Source organism: Vulpes lagopus, chromosome 21 (genome assembly GCF_018345385.1).
Source record: "Vulpes lagopus strain Blue_001 chromosome 21, ASM1834538v1, whole genome shotgun sequence".
Lineage (NCBI taxonomy): Eukaryota > Metazoa > Chordata > Mammalia > Carnivora > Canidae > Vulpes > Vulpes lagopus.
The window spans coordinates 1,280,738-1,304,281 of NC_054844.1; the positions used below are offsets into that span (position 1 = coordinate 1,280,738).

A 23,544-nucleotide genomic window follows, 5' to 3' on the forward strand; every position below is an offset into this window, starting at 1 on the left:
GCAATTACATTTTTAAAAAGGGTTTATTTATTTTCTTTTTATTGTAGTAAAATACACATAACATAAAATTTACCATCTTAACTATTTTTAAGTATTTAGTTTAGTGGTATTAAATATATTCACATTGTTGTACAGCCATCACCAGCATCCATCTCCATAGTTCTTTTCATCTTGTAAAATTGAAACTCTGCCCATTAACTGATAACTCCCGATTCTCCTCTACCCCTTGGCCCTGGCAACCACCACTCTACTTTATGTGTTACAATTTTGACTAAGGACCTCATATAAGTGGAATCACATAGTATTAGTCTTTTGTGATGGGTTTATTTCACTTAGCATAATGTTCTTGAGTTTCAATCATATTGTAGCATACTGCAGAATTTCCTTCCTTTTTCAAGGCTGAATAATATTTCATTATATGTATATACCACATTCTGCTTATCTATTCATCTGTCAATGGGCACTTGGGTTGCTTCCACATTTTGCCCATTGTGAATAATGCTGTTATGAACAGGAGTATATAAACATTTCTTCTAGATCTTGCTTTCAATTGTTTGGGGTATATACCCAGAAATGGAATTGATGGATCATATGGTAATTTTATTTTTAATTTTTTGAGGAACTATCATACTGTTTTCCACAATGGCTATGCCTTTTCATATCCCACTAGCAGGACATAAAGATTCCAATTGCTCCACATCCTTGCCAACACTTGTTGTTTTCTGTTTTATTTTATTTTATTTTATTTTATTTTATTTTATTTTTTTGATAGTAATAGCCCTTCTAATGAATATGAGGTTATCTTACTATAGTTTTGATTTACATTTCCCTTATGATTAGTGATGTTGAGCTTCTTTTCATGTGCTTATTGGCCATTCATATATCTTCTTTGGAGAAATGTCTATTCAAGTCTTTTACCCAGTTTTAAAAAAAGATTTATTTATTTATTTGAGAGAGAGTGAGAGAGAGAGAGAGAGAGAGACAGTGGTGGGGAGGGGCAGAGGGAGAGGGAAAGAGAGAATTCTAAGTAGATTCCCTGCTGAGCATGGAGTCTGATTTGGAGCTTGATCCCAAGACCCTGAGATCGGGACCTAAACCAAAACCAAGAACTTAGAACTTTTTGAGGACTAAAACTTTGACTACCTTTTCAATTTCTATTGTGGTTAATTAAAAAAAATTGTTTTGAAGACAATTTTGTATTTATATTTTCCTCTTTTGTTGTTTTTATTGAAGTTCAATTTGCCAACATATAGTATAACACCCAGTGCTCATCCCATTAAGTGCCCTCCTCAGTGCCCATCACTCAGTTACCCCAACCCCCCGCCCACCTCCCCTTCTGCTATCCTTTGTTCATTTCCCAGAGTTAGGAGTCTCTTATGGTTTGTCCCCCTCTCTCATTTTTCCCACTAATTTTCTCTCCTTTCCCCTATAATCCCTTGCACTATTTCTTATATTCCCCATATGAGTGAAACCATATGTATATTTTCCTATATAAAGTCATCTACTTCTAGATTCTCACATATATTGGCATAAATTTGTTCATAATATTTTATCATTTTAAAAATCTCTTCCACATCTGTGATTGTGTTACGTTTCTTATTTCTGATGTTGTGTATTTTTTAAAAAATTGGATTTGATGAAAGTTTGTCTATTTATTGGTCTTTTCAAAGACTTAGTTTTAGGGTTTACTGCTAAATTTTTAAAAATATTTTATTAATTTCTGCTTTTATTTTAATAAGTGTGTTCTTTCATACTTTGGGGTTATTTACTATTCTTTTACCAACCATTATTAGTTTGGTTATTATAGATTTTGCAAAATAAATTTTGGCTTTGAAATTTTCTTTGGTATTGATTGGTGCAACATGTAAATTTGAGATGTGCTTCTTTCATTCTTTCATTTCTAAGATGTATATCAGTTATGAATTTTTTTTTTTTAGTTATGAATTATTTAGAACAGCGACTCAAGCATTTAAGTGTATAGATTTTGGAGGGAGTATTGCTTTTGTGGTTAATTTCTAATTTTTGCAGTATTGAAGTTAGAGAAATTTTAGAATCTATTGAATTCTTCTTTGTGACTTAAATCTTGGCTAATTTTTGTGAATGTTTCTGGGTGTTTAAAAAGGATATTTTTTTTCCCATTTATTGAGTACAAATTGACTTAAATTTGTCAATTGTATTTTTAGGTATTCTTTACCTTTTCTTTTATTTTGTTCTACTTGCTCTGTCATTTTTTTTACATGCCTCCATTTATGTGTGTTCATTTTTTCCTTACCATTATATTAGTCTCACTGATATATTTCCAAACTATATTGTTAGACTCATGTAGGTTTATGATTTTTTTTTAGTTTTATGATTGTTATATAATCTTGGTAGAATATACCTTTTATCAATATCAAATATCCCTCTTTGTCTTGTTTAATGCCCTTCACCTGGAATTTTATTTCTTCTGATATTGTTATTTTTTTATTTATTAATTTTTATTGGTGTTCAATTTACCAACATACAGAAAAACACCCAGTGCTCATCCCGTCAAGTGTCCACCTCATTGCCCGTCACCCATTCCCCTCCAACACCCGCCCTCCTCCCCTTCCACCACCCCTAGTTCGTTTCCCAGAGTTAGGAGTCTTTATGTTCTGTCTCCCTTCCTGATATTTCCCAACATTTCTTTTCCCTTCCTTTATATTCCCTTTCACTATTATTCATATTCCCCAAATGAATGAGAACATACACTGTTTGTCCTTCTCCGATTGACTTATTTCACTCAGCATAATACCCTCCAGTTCCATCCACGTTGAAGCAAATGGTAGGTATTTGTCGTTTCTAATTGCTGAGGAATATTCCATTGTATACATAAACCACATCCTCTTTATCCATTCATCTTTCGATGGACACCGAGGCTCCTTCCACAGTTTGGCTATTGTGGCCATTGCTGATAGAAACATCGGGGTGCAGGTGTCCCGACGTTTCATTGCATCTGTATCTTTGGGGTAAATCCCCAACAGTGCAATTGCTGGGTCATAGGGCAGGTCTATTTTTAACTCTTTGAGGAACCTCCGCACCGATTTCCAGAGTGGCTGCACCAGTTCACATTCCCACCAACAGTGTAAGAGGGTTCCCTTTTCTCCACATCCTCTCCAACATTTGTGGTTTCCTGCCTTGTTAATTTTCCCCATTCTCACTGGTGTGAGGTGGTATCTCATTGTGGTTTTGATTTGTATTTCCCTGATGGAAAGTGATGCAGAGCATTTTCTCATGTGCCTGTTGGCCATGTCCATGTCTTCCTCTGTGAGATTTCTCTTCATGTCTTTTGCCCATTTCATGATTGGATTGTTTGTTTCTTTGGTGTTGAGTTTAATAAGTTCTTTATAGATCTTGGAAACTAGCCCTTTATCTGATATGTCATTTGCAAATATCTTCTCCCATTCTGTAGGTTGTCTTTTAGTTTTGTTGACTGTATCCTTTGCTGTGCAAAAGCTTCGTATCTTGATGAAGTCCCAATAGTTCATTTTTGCTTTTGTTTCTTTTGCCTTTGTGGATGTATCTTGCAAGAAGTTACTGTGGCCAAGTTCAAAAAGAGTGTTGCCTGTGTTCTCCTCTAGGATTTTGATGGACTCTTGTCTCACATTTAGATCTCTCATCCATTTTGAGTTAATCTTTGTGTATGGTGAAAGAGAGTGGTCCAGTTTCATTCTTCTGCATGTGGATGTCCAATTTTCCCAACACCATTTATTGAAGAGACTTTCTTCCAATGGATAGTCTTTCCTCCTTTATCGAATATTAGTTGACCATACAGTTCAGGGTCCACTTCTGGATTCTCTATTCTGTTCCATTGATCTATGTGTCTGTTTTTGTGCCAGTACCACACTGTCTTGATGACCACAGCTTTGTAGTACAACCTGAAATCTGGCATTGTGATGCCCCCAGCTATGGTTTTCTTTTTTAAAATTCCCCTGGCTATTGTTATTACTATTCTTATGTTTTTGGAAGCATCGTCAGACACAGGCAGAGGGAGAAGCAGGCTCCATGCAGGGAGCCCAACGTGGGCCTCGATCTGGGGTCTCCAGGATCGCGCCCTGGGCTGAAGGTGGCGCTAAACCGCTGAGCCACTCAGGCTGCCCTACAGCTAGATTTCTTTTTTTTTTTTTTTTTAATTAACTTTTATTGGTGTTTAATTTACCAACATACAGAAAAACACCCAGTGCTCATCCCGTCAAGTGTCCACCTCAGTGCCCGTCACCCATTCCCCTCCAACACCCGCCCTCCTCCCCTTCCACCACCCCTAGTTCGTTTCCCCGAGTTAGGAGTCTTTATGTTCTGTCTCCCTTCCTGATATTTCCCAACATTTCTTTTCCCTTCCTTTATATTCCCTTTCACCATTATTCATATTCCCCAAATGAATGAGAACATACACTGTTTGTCCTTCTCCGATTGACTTATTTCACTCAGCATAATACCCTCCAGTTCCATCCACGTTGAAGCAAATGGTGGGTATTTGTCGTTTCTAATTGCTGAGTAATATTCCATTGTATACATAAACCACATCTTCTTTATCCATTCATCTTTCGATGGACACCGAGGCTCCTTCCACAGTTTGGCTATTGTGGCCATTGCTGATAGAAACATCGGGGTGCAGGTGTCCCGACGTTTCATTGCATCTGAATCTTTGGGGTAAATCCCCAACAGTGCAATTGCTGGGTCGTAGGGCAGGTCTATTTTTAACTCTTTGAGGAACCTCCACACAGTTTTCCAGAGTGGCTGCACCAGTTCACATTCCCACCAACAGTGTAAGAGGGTTCCCTTTTCTCCGCATCCTCTCCAACATTTGTTGTTTCCTGCCTTGTTAATTTTCCCCATTCTCACTGGTGTGAGGTGGTATCTCATTGTGGTTTACAGCTAGATTTCTTAAAGCCAACAACATGAGAGTGTCTATCTTTTAATAGAGAAATTGAGCTTTTAGTGATTAATAATCACTAAAATCACTTTGGAATAATTGCTTTGTTTCTATTCCTGCCATCTTGTTTTATTTTCTAATTTTCTTTTTCTCCCTCATCCTTCTCCCTTCCTTCTTTTGTTTTTCCTTCTTTTTGCAGAATTACTAAGGTTTTCCTTGTTGTTTTTTTTTTTTTTAGTCTAGTGATTTGGAATGTAATTTAATTTCTGTTTCTCTAATGGCTGGCCTTCAAATATTGAACATATCTACACACTTTCTGTTTGCTGTGTATGGACTTGAACGATATCTGTTTCCTTTCCACAAATAAGAGAAGAATGTCAGCACACTTTCATGTTTTTCATTCTTCCACTATCTCATTCTTCCTATCTTGTTGAGATAATATGAGATTTCACTTTCAAATTGCTATCAAGGTTTTGGATATTTTCCCTTAATAGTTACTGTTTTTTTTTTTAAAAGATTTTATTTATGTATTCATGAGAGACACAGAGAGAGGCAGAGACATAGGCAGAGGGAGAAGCAGGCTCCCCGTGGGGCAGCCTGTTGTGGGACTTGATCCCAGGATCCTGGGATCATGACCCGAGCCAAAGGCAGACGCTCAACCACTGAGCCACCCAGGTGCCCCAACATTTACTATTTTTTTGTTTAAACATTTATTTAAAAAGTTTTCAACCATATACAAATGTAGAAAGTACAAAGATACCCTATGTACCCATTACTCAATCTTAACAACCATAGATATTTTGCTGTGTATTTCATTTATCTCTCTGACAACTCCCCTCTCCCCTTTTGGCTGGGGCATTTTATTTTATTTTAGTTTGGTTTAGTTTAGCTTAGTTCTTTTGCTCTCTCACCTTTTAGAAAACTTGAAAGAGGAAGGGTGCCAGTGTGGGGGGGGTCCCTGCTCAGTGGGGAGTTTGCTTCTCTGTTTCTCCCTCTCCCTCTGCCCCTCTCCCTGCGCACATGCACTCTCCCTCTCTCTAAAATGAATAAATAAGTCTTTTAAAAAAATTGAGAGTTGACATACAATTATACATTAGTTTCAGGTGTACAACATAGTGATTCAACAAATCTATATATTATGCTCTGCTTACCGTGAGTAGAGCACCATCTGTCACCATACAACACTATTACAGTACCACTAACTATATTCCCTATTCTGTACCTTTTATCTCCATGATGGAATACTTTAAAGCAAATCCTGCACCTCATGTAATATCATTATATCAACCCTAAATACGCATCTCAAAAATAAAACAATACATTTTACATAACCACAATGTAATTATACTTAAAAATCAACAATAATTTTTAATAACTAATACCTGTCTTAACAGTTATTTAGACTTAATGTAAGGTTCACAATTTCTTTGCTCATAACTCATAACTATAAGCTTTATGGCTTCTTTACTAATATGATTATTCTGAGATTAATTTCTCATTCTGTGGAAATGCATTCTTGTGTAGTTGTTTCAGATGCTTATGTGAGGGAGTAAACTTTCTGGATTCTTACACTTTTGGAATCAATTTTGCTTTGTTACTTGAATGCCAATTAGGTTGTACTACAGGTCAAAAAATAGTTCCTTCATAATACTGCATACATGATTTGTGTTCTAGTATGTACTTTTGCTAGTGAGAAATCTAATGAAAATTGGCATTTTTGAAAATAATTCTCTTTTTTCTCTTTGGACGCTTGTAGGCTATTTTCTTTGTTTTTGGTATTCTAAAACTTCCTTATACTATGTCTGATTAAGGGGCTTTTTGATAACCTATCCTGCACTTAGTAGGCCATTTCAACCTGAAAGCTCATATCTTTATTTGAATTTTTTGATCATTCCTTCATTTCATTCTCTACATTTGTTCTGTTGTTTTTACCTACACTTGTATTAGAAAGATGGGATTTTCAGTTCTATCCCCCATGCACTAATTTTTATTTTATATTTTCAATCTTCTTGTCCTTTTGGTTGTGTACTAGACAACCCTAGGTTTGATCCTTCAGCTCATTATTTCATTCTTCAGCTGTGCTCATTTTCTGAATATTTCAACAATGATGTTCTTCTGAGTTCTCTCTTTCATTTGTTCTAATTAATGGCTTCTCCTCCTCCCTTTTAATTTAATAGATATAGTATGCTCTGCAATCTCTCTAAGGATATGAATTATATTTATTTTCAAATCTTTTGACTTTATATATTCTTTTTCTTCCTCATGTATTCATTCATCTGCTAATAGAGCCTAGTGCCTTTCTGTATTGGTATTCATTTTCCCTGAATTACTTTCGGATTGTTATTAACCATTCTTTGGACTGAGAACCCAATTCACATCTCTGTGGCTCAAGTGCTCATTACAGATCTTCTCTGCGCATCATGGAATAAAGAGAACGTGTGCTGCCATGTGAGGTGGGCAGGGAGCATCTCTTTGAGGGTGAGGTTCCTTGGGGGGACCTACTCTCCTTCTCAGGCTCCAAAGCCCAGAGGTGTGATGTCAAGTGCTGCTGCTTTCAGCTTGTGAGCATTAGCAACTGTTTTCCAAAGACAGATCCTTGAGGAGCCAGCCTCGTGATGACTCCAGGTCTCTCCTGAACCTTTTACCTATCGATCCTGGAACTGCTCTCACTTCTTCCATAGACCATGCATTGTTAGAGATATGTTTTCCTCAGATCTTGTTCCTTTGTCAATTGAATCCCATCTGATTTCTTCCATTTACAATTTCCTCAACATTCCTGGTTCACTAATAGTACTATTTCATGTTTTTTTTTCCTTCTTAGTATTGTTATGGGTTTATTTTTTAAAGAAATACCTTTTGTCGTCAAAGACTTTAGGAAAGGAGGGGAGGTAGAGCCATGTGCTCAGTCTTATATCTGCATTCAGCTCCAATACTTAAATATGGCACAGGCTTAAGTGTTGTTAAATTGGGACTTAACAATGGCCTTTGTATTCTTAAAGTCTAAAATTTGCAGGAGATGGTAATATCTAATGATATTTGAAGGGCTGTCATTTTGATTTAATACATTTTGAGCAATAATGAGAATTGGGCTTGGGTGTGGGGAAAGGATCCTATAGAACTTGGTGAAGGTGAAGTTATTTAATAGAGAGGATCTCTGGATCTTCTGAAAAGGGACCCCAGGGAGTGGTAGAAAGTTCACTGCCTCTCCCATGGCCAAAAATATGTAAAGTACATGAGCTGAAATGGACTTTAGAAGCCATCTGGTTCAGGGATGGTATAAAAAGTTCTCATCTGGCCTAGATGGTCTAGATGGTCTCATCTACCAGCCCAGGCTGTGAGGCACAGGAAAGTGAGAAGGGGGGCAGAGCAAGGGGGCATTAGGAGTCGGATGAGGAAGAAGCAGGCTGTAGCATGGATTCACTCACTCAGAATCAGGCTGAGAAACATTCTTTTCCCCTGCTAGGCCTGAGGTAGTGGCCTTCCAAGAAGGGTGAAGGCTCATGGCTGGCTTAGCTGAGGAGACTAAGTACATGAAGACATAATAACCTAATAAAGCAAATGGCATTGACAATGGCAACTGCACTTGTTTGCAAGGGAACCAAGACTTAGAGAAGTTATATGTCTTACACAAAGAGAATGTGTCACAGGCTTGGATTTGAGCCTGTTTGGCTTCTAAACCAGGGTGCTTTCAGTATTTGACTTGTGATCCTCTAGTATTTTTGGGTGGTTACTGGCAGGTGTGTCTGTGACCAGTGGGCTGCTCGCTGGAAAGTATTATAAATAGCAATGGAACAACAGCTTTTTGGTCCAGGGAGGGAAGTCCAGCATCAGTTGTCTCCCTGCCAACTCCTCTGGAAGAGTTCCCTCTCATTCTATATCTAGACCATAGGGCTGTGTCATTTAGGTGTGTTTGTATGCATCTGTCCTCAGAGACTCACCTGAAGAGAAGCAGCACAGCTTGGGGGAAGGTCTGGAAGTTGTTGTTCCGGTTGATCTCTGTGGTGTCATTCAGGGCAATCTTCCCAAACACCTGAGCGAGGGGAGTGGAGGGGGTGTCAGTGAATGGTGGATAGAGAGGGTCCTAGTTCCCACTCATCATCTGGTCTCTTTAGGGGTCATGGGTGACTGTGGAATCAGGCCAGCTCATAGCTTAACTGAGTTCCTTGACATAACCTGGCAGTGCCTCGTAGGGGCAGGCACCTGCTGTCCCATCCAGCCTCTGATCTCCATCCTCCATACTGGACAGTGTAAGAAGAAAAGTACCCATAGGCCCTCAGAAGAGGTCCCTATAGGCCACTGGGAGATGGGCTGAGAGAAGGTGGATGCTGCAACCAGCACTGTGCTTCTGTCCAGGGACAGAGGGCTATCTGGTCTCCTCCTTTTTTTGACAGCAGATTCTTGGGAATGTATATTTTTTCTCTTAAAAAAACTCTATTGAGGAATAATTAACAAATATAATTGTATATATTTAAAGTGTGTAGTGTGGTGGTGATTTGCTGTACAATGCTCGTGGAATCATTACCAAGACCAAGATAATTAACACCTCACATAATTAACATTGGTAGCTTTTTTTTTTTTTTTTGGTATAGTGAGAGTGCCTAAGATCTGCTTGCAGCCACTTTCACCGTCACAGCGCTGTGTTATCAATTCCTCTCACCATTAGTGACAATTCCTGTCCCTCATAATGCAAGTCTCTGGCCTCTTTTCCTTTGCCGCTTCAGTGCAGATGCTCAGTCTTCCAAATCCAGTTCTCGGATTTTGGATCGATCTGGGACTTGGGCAAATTTAATTCATCCCTGAAATTAGTGGGTCCCTTATTTCCTGGCCTTTTGAAGCTATGCCACCTTTTAGAAGCTGCCACCTTTGGTGAGATGGCAAGGTAGCTCTTCTCATCTCAAAAGATGTTGGCCCAGGAACCCGAGGTCTTTTTGCAAAGAATAAGCAGGGGCCTCTTCCTTAGAGAGCTGCTGAGGAAAAGCTCCTGGGTAGTGTGGGTGCTGCGCTACAGCACTCTCTGGAGCCCTGAGGAGATGCTGGCTGGAGAGCGCTGCAGGGTTTGAGGTAGGAGAAAGTGCAGTGGGCACCTGTGAGGCGCGGCCCCTGAAACTGCTACATGTTTGATGGGGAGAGCTTGCCTACCTCCCTCCTTCCCTCTTTCTCTCCTCCTTCCTTCTTTCTCTCTCCCCTCCCTCCCTCTCTGTCATTAGCTTCTCCCTAATGGTGCTGGGTTGGGGGTAGTTCTCAGACTGCCAGACCTGGGCAAGGGGAAGCGTGCTGTCTGACACACCCTTCGTGTTGTTTTCTGGAAGGTGCTCTCTCTCCTGAGGCCCATGGTGTTAATCTGGGAGTGTTTTTCCCTATGATCAGCAGAGACCAGGCCTGGGTAAAGAGGAGAGAAGTTGCGTATAGCACTTGGCCGTTCACCCTGCCTAAGGACACCCTTTGAAGGGATGTTCTTTTTTGTCTTTTTTTAAAGATTTGTTTATTCATGAGAGACACAGAGAGAGACACAGAGAGACAGAGACACGGGCAGAGGAAGAAGCAGCTCCTCGCAGGAGCCTGATGTGGGACTCAATCTCAGGACTCTGGGATCACGCCCTGGGTCAAAGGCAGACACTCAACCGCTAAGCCACCCAGGCACCCCCGAAGGGATGTTCTATTTCCTGTGAGCTTCTTGGCCTTGGAAGTGGAAGCAGAGTGGGGGGACAGTCAGGTGTCCGGGAATGTGGGGCTGGGAGGTGGGAAGGGAAAGTAGAGGCAGAAGAGCAGCGGGCCAGCTGTCCTACCTGCATCCCAATCACCGCATAGATGAAGAACAACATCACTATCAGAAGAGCCACGTAAGGCAGGGCCTGGAAGGAAGCACAGGAGACAGGGTATGAGGCCGGCAGGGGGTGGCGGCCAGAACCCTTCCTGGGGGGCGCTGCAACCTGGCTTAAGGAGGAGGCATTTCCAAGAGCCCCACAGAAGTTCTGGTCACCAGGAGGAAGCCAGCCTGAACCATAGCACTGACCTCTCATTTTCCTGTGGTTTTAATTACCTAAGAAGCAGTGTGGTGTACTGAGAAAAGCAGGCTGCAGAGGAAGGAGTATATAGAGTAGGGTACTGCTTTGGTAAAAACAACCAAGAATGAACAAATGTCCTCCAACTAGACATACGTCTTTGTGCAGCTGGGAGAGACCCGTGGAGGATACACTCCAAGGTTTCCTGAGGAGGCATGGGGTGGAGGCAGGTTACACCCTTCCTTTACTCAGCTTGATGATATTCTGTTAGTTGTAATAAAAATAATTACTAAGGAAAAACTTTATTTTATTTTATTTTATTTTATTTATTTTATTTTATTTTTTTTTACTAAGGAAAAACTTAAGTGAAGGAAGGATCATGGACTCAAACCCTATTTCTGACACTTTTTAGTCATGGGAGCTTGGTCATATTACTTAAACTCTCTGAGCCTCAATTTCCTTTTCTGAAAAATGAGAAGAAGAGTAATTACCTCTTAGCGGTTCTGTGGCGTTTAAATGACTCAAGACTCACACAAAATGCATAGTGTGATGCCTTCCACATAGTTGGGTCCCCTCTATTTTATTCACTCCACATATTCTCTGCCTTTCATTTTAGAGAACTAAATTTTCCAGAGTCCCTGCTGCTTCTCCTGGGGAGCAGCCTTCTGGGGCTCAGGGCCCGTTCTGGAATCAGCGAAGCCGCATGATCCAGCCTAGGCAACGCCTCGCCAGGTGTCCACACACCGCTAGATGGCACTGCGCGATCACACGGATGCCTCTTCTGTTGGGCTTGGGCTTCTGCTCCTCACAGCTACAGGGCTCCGCTGCCTTTTCCTAGCCTGGGCAAATGTGTGTGGGGTTGGGGGACGGGGGAGGAGTATGCTGACAGCCTGTAGGGTCATCACAGGTGCAGGACCCCAGGGGTGCACCCATGGACAGGGTCAGCCCCCACTCCTGCTCTCACCGGAATCCTCAGATCCCCAGGGACTGGGCAGGGCATGGCACCCACCGATGGGGAAGGGTGGGGTGGGAGGGGGCTGGCAGGGAGGGCAGCTGCAGCTCATCATGAAGTGGGGAGCCAGCCTGGGCCTGGTCGGCAGAGGACTGGGTCTGAGGAGTGCAGCCACGCTGGTCCCGTCAAGGGCCTCGGGTGTTGAGTTCCAGGGCAGGCGGTGGCCTGGAAGAGGGTTTATGCCTTTGGGACAGAATTCCAAAGCCAGGCAGGTACCTGTCTGCAGAGCACTTCTGGGGCTGTACCTTCAGTTCTGGGCACATTTGGATCAGGACCCCACTCTTAGCCTGTCCCCGGGTCCAGACTGGCCAGAGCAGGGGACATGGAAGGAAGCCTGAGATAGGTGCTTCCGAGGGCAGAGAGAAGCCGCCTTCAGCACTGGGCTGAGGGAAGCATGGAAGTACATGCAGGGGTCCCTACACTTCTCATCTTCAAGGAATTCAAGTGACCTCACAGAATTTGCTTCTCTTTAACTTCAAACTTACATAACACTCCTCAGAGATGGCCAGAGGCGATCATTATTCTGCTTTCACAGATGGAAAATAATGGCTGAGAAAAAAGAATTAATCCTATAGTTAGGCAACCCTGAGCCCCTGTGAGGAGACCATCTCTCCTTGAGTGCAGCGACAGCAGGGTTCTGGAGAGTCTGGCTAAGTATCAAACAGGTATGGACAGCAGATATTGCAGAAATGCCTATTGGGAGGAAGGTGATGGCCAGATCCTGAAAATGCCAAAAGTGGGAGGGCCACTGAGGTTATCAGATCATCCAGGACCCATGTTTTTCCAATTTTTTTCCACCACAAAACCTCTTTGTGCAGTCAATTCTTACAGAAAAATACAGAGACAAGAGAACAGAAGGGCTTCAGGCTCCCCCTTAGCTCCCAGCCTTCTCTGCCCTGACTTTGAGGGAATCTGGGGCTCCAAGAGCATGCTTTTGAAAACCACAAATTGAGTCCAAGGGCCTCATTACAGGCAAGAGGGAAGCTGAGGCAGAGGGTGAGGCTGGGGTCACACAGCTGCCAAGTAGCAAAGTAAGCCCGGCACTTGGCATTCGTACTCAGCACCCAACTCATAGCGCTGCTCCTTCTTTCCCTCCTGTCCAGGGATCCCAGGTGGAACTATGGGGAGCCTCTTGGGGAGCCCCGCCTCCACCTCCTGGGAGCTCAGGAAGTTTTTCTCCTTGCAGCCTGCTGAGGGTGGAGGTGGCTACCTGGAAGGATTTGATGAAGGTCCACAGCAGGGTCCGGATGCCCTCCCCTCGGCTCAGCAGCTTGACCAGGCGCATGACCCGGAAGAGGCGGAAGAAGGTGATGGAGATGCGGGAGTTCTCCTCTGCATTCTGGAATCCATCGGCAATAGGAGGTGGTAGTTAACACAGCGACAGAGGGAGCGGGGTGAGAATGAGGTGGGCCCTGCTCTGAGCAACACAGCCCTTGGCTGGCGGGGAGGTAGGGTAGGGTAGGGCCAGCTGCACTAGATTCTCTCCCCTGGGCCACATGGGAGGCCAGATGCTCACCTCTTCCAGGTAGACAACCCAGGTCTGAGGTCTCTGCAGAGCCAAGCTGTGCCCGGGCCCCTGAGCCCATAGCCCTGTTTATCTGTTCTCCTGTTTCCCCCTTCAGTCCTAATTCTTAACCCTCTGAGTGGAGCAACAGAAGATTCCATAAGGAATTTCCATATGCTTTGAAGTCTTCAGGTGCAGAGCTAGCTGCCTTGGGTGCACCCTGCCTTAGCTGCATGCTGAGGAAGCAGCTCCAGCCCCGCTTGTGCCTGGCTTGGATGCATCCTGAGTGGGATCTGGCTTTCTGCAAGGTGGCTGGGCGGGTCGTGGCCTCCATTCCAGTCCTATGTATGACCGCACTGGGGGTCCTGATGGGCAGGGTGGGCTAACAGCAAATAGGGTTGGAATGGGCTGCCCACGGCTGAGATCTTGTGCCCTGGCAGCTCAGAGCTCTAGAACTCCTGCTGTGTGTCACCTCTTCCCACATGGGTACACGGAGGGTGGGAACAGGGGTGTTGCTGACCTCGGAGAGTGTCTGTTTGCAGCCCTTGCCTCACCTCAGACTCTGAAGCTGTTCCCCCTCTACCAGGAGGCCCCAGTCCTCTCCAGGCTGCAGGCGACCCTAGAAGGGGTGTGGGGCACAGGCAGGGTGAGGTGGGGGAGCGGTCACTCTAAGGGAGCCCTAGGTAAGTCCGGGCCCTGGCGTGAGAGGACTGAGGGATTCTGCTTAGAGCAGATCATCTCCTCAGGGGAGTGCCAGAGTGCAGAGGCAAAGGGAAGGTGAAGAACTGAGTCCAAGCTGAGGCAGGGGAGGAAGGAATCTGTGTAAGGGCTGCTGGGGTCTGCTGGCTGAGGGCCCTCCTCGGCCTGTTGGGCCTGCAGGGGGCTGGGGCCGGGGCACGTGCCTGGCCAGGGCTCAGGGGCAGGACAGGCTGCCCTGTCACCCTCTGCCTCCAGACGTGAGAACAGCCCACACTGACCCTCTGACCCTCCTCCTGCCCATGCCCGCCAGAGGGCCCGTGGTGGTAGCCTCCTGGGAGCCACCTTCATGTCCCCCAGAGCTAGTGCAGCTCACCCAGCCCTGTGGACACCAGGAGAGAACGGACCATTGGGCTTCCTGTTACCATTCCCGGGATGTGCGTCCTCAAGGGAGGAGTCTCCAGTCATTGGCTGGGGAGAATCCGTGTAGGCCCTCCCCACTGCTTGATTCTTTGCTTTCTTTTTAATCACTTCCAGGCCAAGATCCTCCCTGACAACTTCCACCCCTTGGTGGCACCCTTGAAAATCCTGCTAGCACTAATGCCCTTGAGGGCCCCCCACGGGCCCTTTGTTCTAACCCTGTGGCCTGTTGACGGTCACCGACATGGCCAGTGGTTCCCGGGGCCACCCATCTTCCTCCTGTTCAGCATCAGAGACCCATGTGGGCGGCGGAAGCCTTCAGAGGCAGCTGTTCCAAGCCAGCACAGCCTTACTCCCTGGGAGGGCTGCACAGAAACATGCCCAAAGGGTCTCTCCTCTATCTCCCACTCTCCAGACAGGGCAGGAGCCGCAGTATTTCTTCTGTTTTCAAACCAGAGCTGCCTCAGATCCGCACAGAGGGCCTGTTCCCCTCAGGCAGGGTGGCAGGGCTGTGGCAGGAAGGCCAGGCAGGTGGCAGCCTCGTCTTGCCCCTGCGTCCTACCCTGCCAGGGTATCTTGGAGCCTTTGATGCCCTTAATCTCTGCATTTCTATCACCCGTGTCTACTTGAAATTCTATTTTCTCTCCTTAAAAGGAGGTTGTGTTCCCCCAGAGGGGTAGGCAGAAGAGGCTCAGGGTTTTATAACTCAGCTGTCAGTTCCATCGTGTTTGGGAAAGGAGAAAAAAGAAAGAACAAGCTGAAGTGGGGAACTTCAGCTGTGAGTGTCAAGAGTTTGAGAAGTTGGTGCCACAGGGGCATCTGGATTTGAGTTAAAAAATAGAAGTCAAGTTTGCAGTTTGAGTTCCATGCTGGGCTCAAACTCCGTCCCACACCCCTGCCCCCCCGCCCCCCTCCAGCTGAAATTTCCTAATACTCCGGAAGGAGGACAAACACGTCTCCACGTGGACACAAAAATGTCCTCTCGTAAACCAAAGGACAATGCAGTGAAGCAGCAGACCCCAGTGGCCACCCCTGTGAAGCAGGGTAGAGCATCCAGGCTCAGCCTTTCCCTGGGCAGCCTTCCAGCCAGCCTGGGATGGGCTGTGTCAGGAGGCACCACCTGCTGACCCAATCTTGCCCCCAATAGGCTGACTTTCAGGGAATCCACCTACCCCCTGGTCCTTAAAAAACTCACACCTGGCTCAGTTTTGAAACATGTGATGGCAGCTTTTTAGAGAAGCCTGTTCCAAGGAGACTTCAAGGTCACACCTAGCAGCCTCGCTCACTTTAGGCAAAGTGAATCATAGAGTCCTACAAACTTCTGAGTTTGTTTTTCTGCATAGCCTAATTTTAAATGAACTTTAGGAATTTAGAAAAATTCATGGGTAACTTTGTTGGAGTGATGGTATTTGGCCACACTCTCAGGAACAGATTCCAGCTTACAACCTTTTACTTGGTCCTTGAAGTCAGAGCCCATGGGGTGGGAGGCAGTTATAGACACTGGATGGTTAGTGGGAAGTCACCATCTGACTTTCTGTCTCCCGGCTGGATCATCCTTCCCTTTCTTCCTTTCTCAGGAGGCCTTTACCATGGTGCTCATGGGTGCCCTTTGCAAATTTCCCCCATCGGATTAAAGCTAGAGATTTTAGCCCATGCAGTCCTCAGAATGTTAATAGGAAATGGCCTTGGGTCCAATTCTCTCCCAGTGGCTCATTAGATGGTCAAGATCACAGTGAATTATCACCCAGAGGAAAGCTTGGGGAGGGTAAAGAACACCATTACACAACAGCACGTCACAGCTCACACGCAACGGAGCAGGCGAGGCACAGGACAGACACAGTGGCTACATGCAACGGGAGCAAGGCTGGCCTCCCAGAGACACGGGACTAGGGTGGGTGAGAGTGGGGGTGTTAGAAGAGGGTCACAAGAAGCTAAGAGCGTGGTCTGGAGGGTCGGTCTTACCATAAAGGGAGAGCATTGGGTATGTTCAGCTGGCTTTAAAGAAAGGCAGATAGAAATAAGCTGTAATGAGTCTCCAACGAAGATGCCTGGTACTCTAGGTCTTGGCTAACACAGGAGCAACACCGTGGCAGGAGAGGGCAAAAGGAAACAAGTGAAAGAAATACAAAGCATAGGCCTGGCAGGTTCTGGGACATCACTGTGAGTGTGGGCTCTGCATAGGTGTGTCTCACATCTAGTGAGGACCCAAAGGCCTTCCCTACTCAGGACCATCTCTGGCCACAATGAAATAATTCACACACTCGTTACAAATGAGGTCTTCTGAATTTTTTGGAGGGAAGTTTTGTTTTGTTTTCTAAAATGAGTTCTGTGTCCTGAGATAACCTTCGAGGGCTTGTACTTTCTGCACATCAGCTTATCCTGGGCATTGCCACCTGGAGGAGAAAGACTTTGCTTATGTTTGGTGCATGTCCCTGCCCAAACATATTTGAGCAAAGGAGGCCAAAGGCAATGGCCCTTCAAATTTAGGGGAAAACTCAGTTTTAGTTGTCATTGAGGAGGATCTAAAGAGGTGGTCCTCAAGCCCCTCTGTAGCAGGGACTCATCCTCAAGCTTAGATTCAGGTGGGAGATAGCCCTGCTTAGCTACGACTCTATAGGTGTGGAGAGCCTTGGCCATTGATGTGAAATAGTGAATATATATATATATATATATAGCATATCAAGGCTTTGCACACAATTTACAGTATTACTATTAACACTTCAAATAGCTGTTCTCACGGATCTGACTGCTGAGTTCATTTTGGGGCAAGAGCTAAAGAAACTAGCCACCGGTGAGTATCCCATGGCAACCTCCAGTTCCCTGAGCCTATATCCAGGAAGATGCCCCTCCTTTCTGGGCCCCAGCACTCAGAGCTCAGCCTCTGACTGGTCCTGATCATCTGAGCTGTTAACTCTTTCGAGAAGGTCATGACTTTGCTTTTACCCTCCACTTTCAGATGGTTGCTCTTGTGTTTCTGCTTTTAAGGTACAGACCAAGGAAAACTATAATGGAATTTTGAAGGATGGAAATGTGCAAAACTAGACATTTACTTTCAGACTGAAAATACTTCTTTGGTAACAGATTTATCAGCAAATTCCTTTTTTTCCCTACAGCAAATTGGTAAGATGTCCTTTTTCAGGAATGATGGAGATAAAGGGTGAGGCAAGGGAAGAGAAGGGAAGGGACAGCTCTCTAGTCCTTTACAGAGCACATTCTAGATCTTGGTTTCTGCTTTAGGAGGAATACCAGCTGCCAGGTCAGTCCACAGGCCTGGAGGTGGTGGGATCACTAGAGTTTGGCTAGCAGGCAAGATAGAACATAGAAACACACACACACACACACACACACGTGCGCACAACATACACACATGCACAGAAGACATCTCTAGCTGCTTCAGTACCTGTCCTCCTGTGTTAATGGCTAAGTAGTTCTGTGTTTCTAGAGCTTCAGTGAGGGAGGGAGTATGAGGGCCAGATGGAGGTAAACCTATGCTACATGTGACGCCAGGGCATCAGATAGAGTTCCCAGCAGGTGGGGGCCATTGTTCTTCTCTTGGATCCATCCTGAAAACTGCCAGAACTGCCCATCAGTCCTAAGAACCCTGGGCAAATGCCTGGGCATCCTCTGGGTCAGTCCCATCCTGAACAGGACCAGAACGGAGACAATTTAGAGAACCCACCTGGGTCATCTGGCCAAAATGAATTAGTCCCAGCCATGAAAAATTTTAACCATTTTACTTCTTAAACGTTGAGAATCCTTCATGTGGGATTTTTAGATGTCTCAACTGTGTTTTCTTGTTGCTTTTTAGCCTGTCACAGCTCTCATTGAGGATCTTGTCTACTATTACTTTGAGACTTAGCTTCAGGTGTGTTCTACTCACTTTGATTGTATCTTATTATTTTAATAATATGTATTAATAATCCTTAGGATACATCTCTATAGTAGGAGTCAAGAAATCAGGAAGAGCAATGAGGGCAGTAGGAAGAAGAAGGATGGGGCTCTCTGGGACTCCTATGTTGGGTTCCCAGCCCAGGTAACAACAGCACTCTTAGGAGTCTCACACTGGGAGAATCTAGAGAGTCATAGATTAACTTTTTTCTTGGGCCTTAAGTTATGCTTTTCAGAGGGCACCTTTGGTGTGCTGGAGCTGTGTTTGTCAATGTCTCATATAGCCTGTTCATATTTGAAGAACTATGTTCATAAGATCCATGGTCTCAGAAACAACTAACCATAATAAACTCAGAAAGCAATCACTGGGTGATTTTGAAGTGGAGATAATAGGAAGAAGCCTAACATATAGCTCTCACCTTTGGAGAACCCACAGTCTACTGACATACTGCCAAACTTCTACAGACATTTTCTCGATGATCTTGAGTAGTCATTTTAGTCTTTGGTACCCTGCCCTGCTGTAAGTGGAATCCCTTGATGAGGTAGAAGGGGAGCTTGGACCTGCTGGGTTTGGGCATCTGCACCTTTATCCCAGAGTCATGTTTATGCTGTTTGCCACTCTCTGTGGTTCCCTGGTACACTGTCTGGAGAGATCATCTAGCATTAGTTCTGCTTTTTGAGCTAAACTCAGAATTGGTTGGTAGCCGGGAGTACTTATGCCATCCATCTCTGACCCTTTCCCAGATTTGTTCCCAGTTCCCCTGAGTTAGCTTATAGTTTCCCTATCTGTGGTCTTCCTGGGGAAGAAAGGGTAGAGAGCCTCCCTGAAGACTCCTCTTCCATGAGCCTGGAGACCCTACCTGTACTGCCCTTCTAGAGGGAGCCAACAATGCTGCTCACCTACTCTGAACATTCTGGCAGAATTTCATATGGCATCCTTTCCAGTACTGGTAGGCACTGAGCAGCCAATGATTTCATCTTTGTTTTCTAATGATCTGGTAATTTTTAAGGGGTTTAAAGACATTGGGCAATTAACTTACTTTGTTCATGCAATTAAGTATAAATGAAATAAGGCGATTATTCCATAGGTGAGGCAGAGGTAGAACATTTTCAGAAGGTCCTGGCTAGTGGTTCCAGCTAACAGGCTAAGGGCAATAGACAGGAAAGCCCAATTACTTTCCTTCAGTACTTATATGGATTACCTAGGTTTGGTATAACTGACAACGACAACGTGAGTGGCACTGGGCAGCAAATAGGAGATATTCTTGGAAAATTGTCTTTCTCAGTTAAGCTCAGGATCAAATGAGAAGTTATCATCTGAGTGGATGAAATCTTAGTTTCTGGAATCTTTAGACCATGCATAGGGCCCTGAAGGATGAAATTCAGGGAGTACCAGAAGCTGGCGAAGAGAGGGTTCTCCTAGATGGAGGGGATCTTTCCAGTTGTTAACATTACATAGTCTCTCTGGAGAACTAAAAGGTTGTTGAAAAATAGCTCTTAATCATTTAAAAAGGAGACGTTTTCTCTTTCTCTTCTTTCTTTCTTTCTTTCTTTCTTTCTTTCTTTCCTTCTTCTTCTTCTTCTTCTTCTTCTTCTTCTTCTTCTTCTTCTTCTTCTTCTTCTTCTTCTTCCTCTTCCTCTTCCTCTTCCTCTTCTTCTTTTCTAAACACAGCCAGGAGGCAAGGATTACTAGGTATTAAAGGCTAGGTAGTAGATATCTAGGCTGTAATACCCAATCAAGCTGTCTTCCAGGATGTTCTCTCGAGATCAGGCTATTACGGAGCATTCTGAAGAGATCATAAGCTACTGCTGCACCCTCCTGGACATGCTGACTTTGAAAGATAAAGATTACCTTCTGATTCCCCTAGGGAAGGCTGGCTTTTGGCCAGGTTGTGAGCAAACCCTACAGAAGAGAGCTGCACAATCCACTGGTGCCATTGAAACAATGGCTATAATATCAGAGTCACTGAAACTCTACATTCCTCTGATACAAAGTCAAAAGCAATGTCACAGGAGCATGTAAATCTAGCTACCAAGCTACAGAATTGTTGCTTTTTTTTTTTTCTTTTTTGAAGTACTCTTGTCCAGAATTTAGGGAGTAAATCTAATATAAACTCCATTTTAGACAACCTGAGGGTCCGGGTCCAGCTGGCATCCCTCCCTGCTCCCCAAGGCTCTCTGCTTCTCTGTACTCACAGTCTCTAATCTCATCTCCATTTGATCTGCAAGACAGGATGGCTGGTTGAGTTGCAAGAGTGTTGTGTGGGATGGTGGAAGCCTGAGGGGTTTTGCTGGTGAGACTCCAGTTAATCTAAGTTGGGAGGACAATTATCAGGCTGGTACACACAGAAAGAGGCAGGAGTCAGAGGCTTCTATAGACATTTAACACCACTGTCATGTTCAGGAGCCAACAAGTGTAGGTTAAGATGGGGAGGTTAGGTCTTCATTATCCTTTTATCTCCTCTTCTAACCAGGAACTAAACTGTGGCCCTACAGATGTGGAGGAGATGGGAGATGCTGAATATTAGAGCCACCAGAGATGGCAGCAGGGAAGGGAATTTTAAGGACGCCAAAGTAAAATACATTTTAAACTGTAAATCCTCTGAACTTGCATGAAGAGCTTCTTTGCTAGGGAGATGCAAGGCTTAAGTAAACACAAATCACCTGGGATACATAGAAGCTGAGGGGGAGATGTCAATGGCTTTCAGATTTAAGGGCAAATGAAAGAAATATGGTTTGTTGAAAGCCATTCTTAGAATTTCCATTTTGGTTTGTGGAGGAGGTCTTTGGTCTTTGGAGATAGATCTGTGGAGGAGGGGTGCCAAGGAGAAGGAAAAAAGGAGGGGATGACAAGGGAGGCAAAAACACTGCACAGAAAAGAGCAGGGAGAAATGAAAGAAAGTCCAAAGATGAGGCGGTGGAAAGTGGAAAGAGCAGCCCCCCTTCCCCTCTGTCCACCATGTTGGAAACCTCCTGGCTTGCACTGCTTACTAGAATAAACTTCTGGCCAGAAGGAGAAGGGCCCTTCTTGAATCTTTGTGGTTACGGACACAAGGTTGATAGAAATGCCTATTTGGAACTTCCTGTAAGGGGGTCTTTGGCCCCAAGGAGACTGTTGGAGAGGTACCCAGTTGGCGTTTGCTGATTCCTGGCTCACTCTTGCTGCTCCTGCCTCTGTGTCCTAGGCTGCAGAAGGGGGACAGCTGTGACCACTGTGTTATTATTGCAAGCAGCCTAAGCCCAGAAGTCACTGTTACTCACCTGCAGCCTGATGGTTCCCCAGGTGCTATTACCTGCCAATAATTCATGCTAAACAAGACTGATTAAATTGTCAAGGTAGTTTTATCTTCCTTGGGAAGGAAAGCCAGTATCCTTCACTCAAATAACAAACCAGAGACCCACGAAGAATAAACGAATGAAATCAGTTTGTCTGCAGTACTAACAACATCAACAAATTCTATATGAAAGAGAGAGAGAAAACAAGCCCAGAAGGACAGAGAAGGAAGGGGAACAGAAAGCAAGAGTATGAAAGACAGAAAAGGCACACTAAATAGGAAGAATAAATGGTGAAGGCTATGCTTTTTGGGGCACTCCTGGGCAGTTCTAAACCCACCTGAGGTATAGATCTCTCACATTCCTACTAGCTCATGAAATGTTCTAGGTCCCTTTGCTTTAGAAGCTTTCTGGCAACCACACTGACAGTAGCTTGCTAGCCTGTGGGAACAAAAGTAAGAGACACTGGCTAGGCCCAGATGGCTGTCTGGCCAAACCAAGGGGTGTGTTGTGACAGCTTCCTTCTACTCTTCTATTTTAGGGGGAAGGAGAGGGCTGTTTTTGGACAGAAATGATGAGAATAGGAAGGGAAAGGAAGAAAAATAGAGGAGAAGAGAAAGTGAAGAGGGCAGAAGGCAGAGGGCAGGAGGAGCTCTGATGGGTCATGACTGCCAGAACACTCAGATGACCCAACATAGGCTGAATTAAGAACCCAGACCAGGATGTCCTTGAAAAACAGGTTCCCATGACCTCTCGGGTCAAGCCTGCAGGATACTTCTCAAGCCAACAGCTTTGGGAAAACGTGCACACCAGGCCAGGCCTGACTTCCTATCACATCTGACCTCATGATGCTCTGTGGTCAACTGCCCACACAGCAAGCCTCACCTTGCAGAGCCATGGGGGCTTTGAAAATAGCTCCTCCATTGCCAACTAGACTGCTTGTACCCAGATGCACTGCTAAATCTCCTGAGGGACAACTTTGTTTCTAAGCAGAGTAGAGAACTGCTTTTGTAGAGCAACTGGATGGGGAGGGTAAGGAATATCTTTCTCACTCAGGTTTCATGTTCCTGAAAGTCTTATATTAGACACACTAAATATCCAATCTTTAGGTTGAGCATCACTGATTTCTTTTTAAGGGTAACAGTACTTTTTGGAAGGGGAGCTTCCTAAGTCACTACCACCCTAGTATGAATTAGTATATTGGAAACAGACACCTTGGTTGCATGACTTTTGTTGCGAGGCTGGGGTTGTACTGAAAGTGGGAAGAGGAAGAAAGGGAGATGCAAGAGCAACAGAAGAAGGGGTCTAGCAAAGGGAAACAGAAGTATAGAGAGGTGTCAAGGATCAAGTCTGCCTCATCCAGCTTAGTCTGAGACCACCAATCTTGGTTTAGTCTACCTTAGAACCAGCTCTGGCCACACTGATCACTGTCATTTAGATAATGTCCAGTTAAGCCACCAGTTGAGCCCCCTACACTAACGCACCTGATTGGGAGTCAGGGGCCAGGTTCTCAGGGTTGGCCTTGCTATTAACAAGCTGTGAGAATGAGCAAGTTGTTTCTGCCCCTGTCCTTCTGTGTCCTCATCTGTAAAACTGGTATATCCCCAGGCCCTGTGGCACAGCAGATAGCTTGTGCTCTCATGTGGGATATGTGGAGATGGGCTTGGGCCAGGTGGTGTGCAAAGTTGTGTCCCCTCTAATGTTCTTGGACAAGTCCACTGTCTGCCTGCTCCCTCATCAGGGCCCTGGGGGGGCATCACCCCTACCCTTCTTGTGCCCCTTCTGGATGCTTCCCTACTATGTTGGGGGCAGGGAAAGGCAGACCAGGTGGGTCAGGTCTGCTTCTCCCCATAGGCAC

At 44.9% G+C, this 23,544-nt stretch overlaps 1 protein-coding gene across 50 annotated transcripts in view; it reads right to left on the reverse strand.

The window, feature by feature from the left end:
* The window catches only part of CACNA1C (calcium voltage-gated channel subunit alpha1 C), a 760,002-nt gene that overhangs the window by 39,164 nt on the left and 697,294 nt on the right, over window positions 1–23,544 (reverse strand). For 35 of the 50 annotated variants that reach the window (XM_041735639.1, XM_041735630.1, XM_041735633.1 and 32 more), the window contains 4 exons: window positions 16,488–16,520; window positions 13,116–13,244; window positions 10,678–10,743; window positions 8,830–8,921 (listed from right to left, as the gene is read on the reverse strand). In XM_041735639.1, coding sequence (XP_041591573.1) covers window positions 8,830–8,921; window positions 10,678–10,743; window positions 13,116–13,244; window positions 16,488–16,520 — 320 coding nt within the window. The remainder of the gene's footprint in view (window positions 1–8,829; window positions 8,922–10,677; window positions 10,744–13,115; window positions 13,245–16,487; window positions 16,521–23,544) is intronic. The other 15 variants (XM_041735636.1, XM_041735634.1, XM_041735661.1 and 12 more) reach the window with 1 other exon arrangement.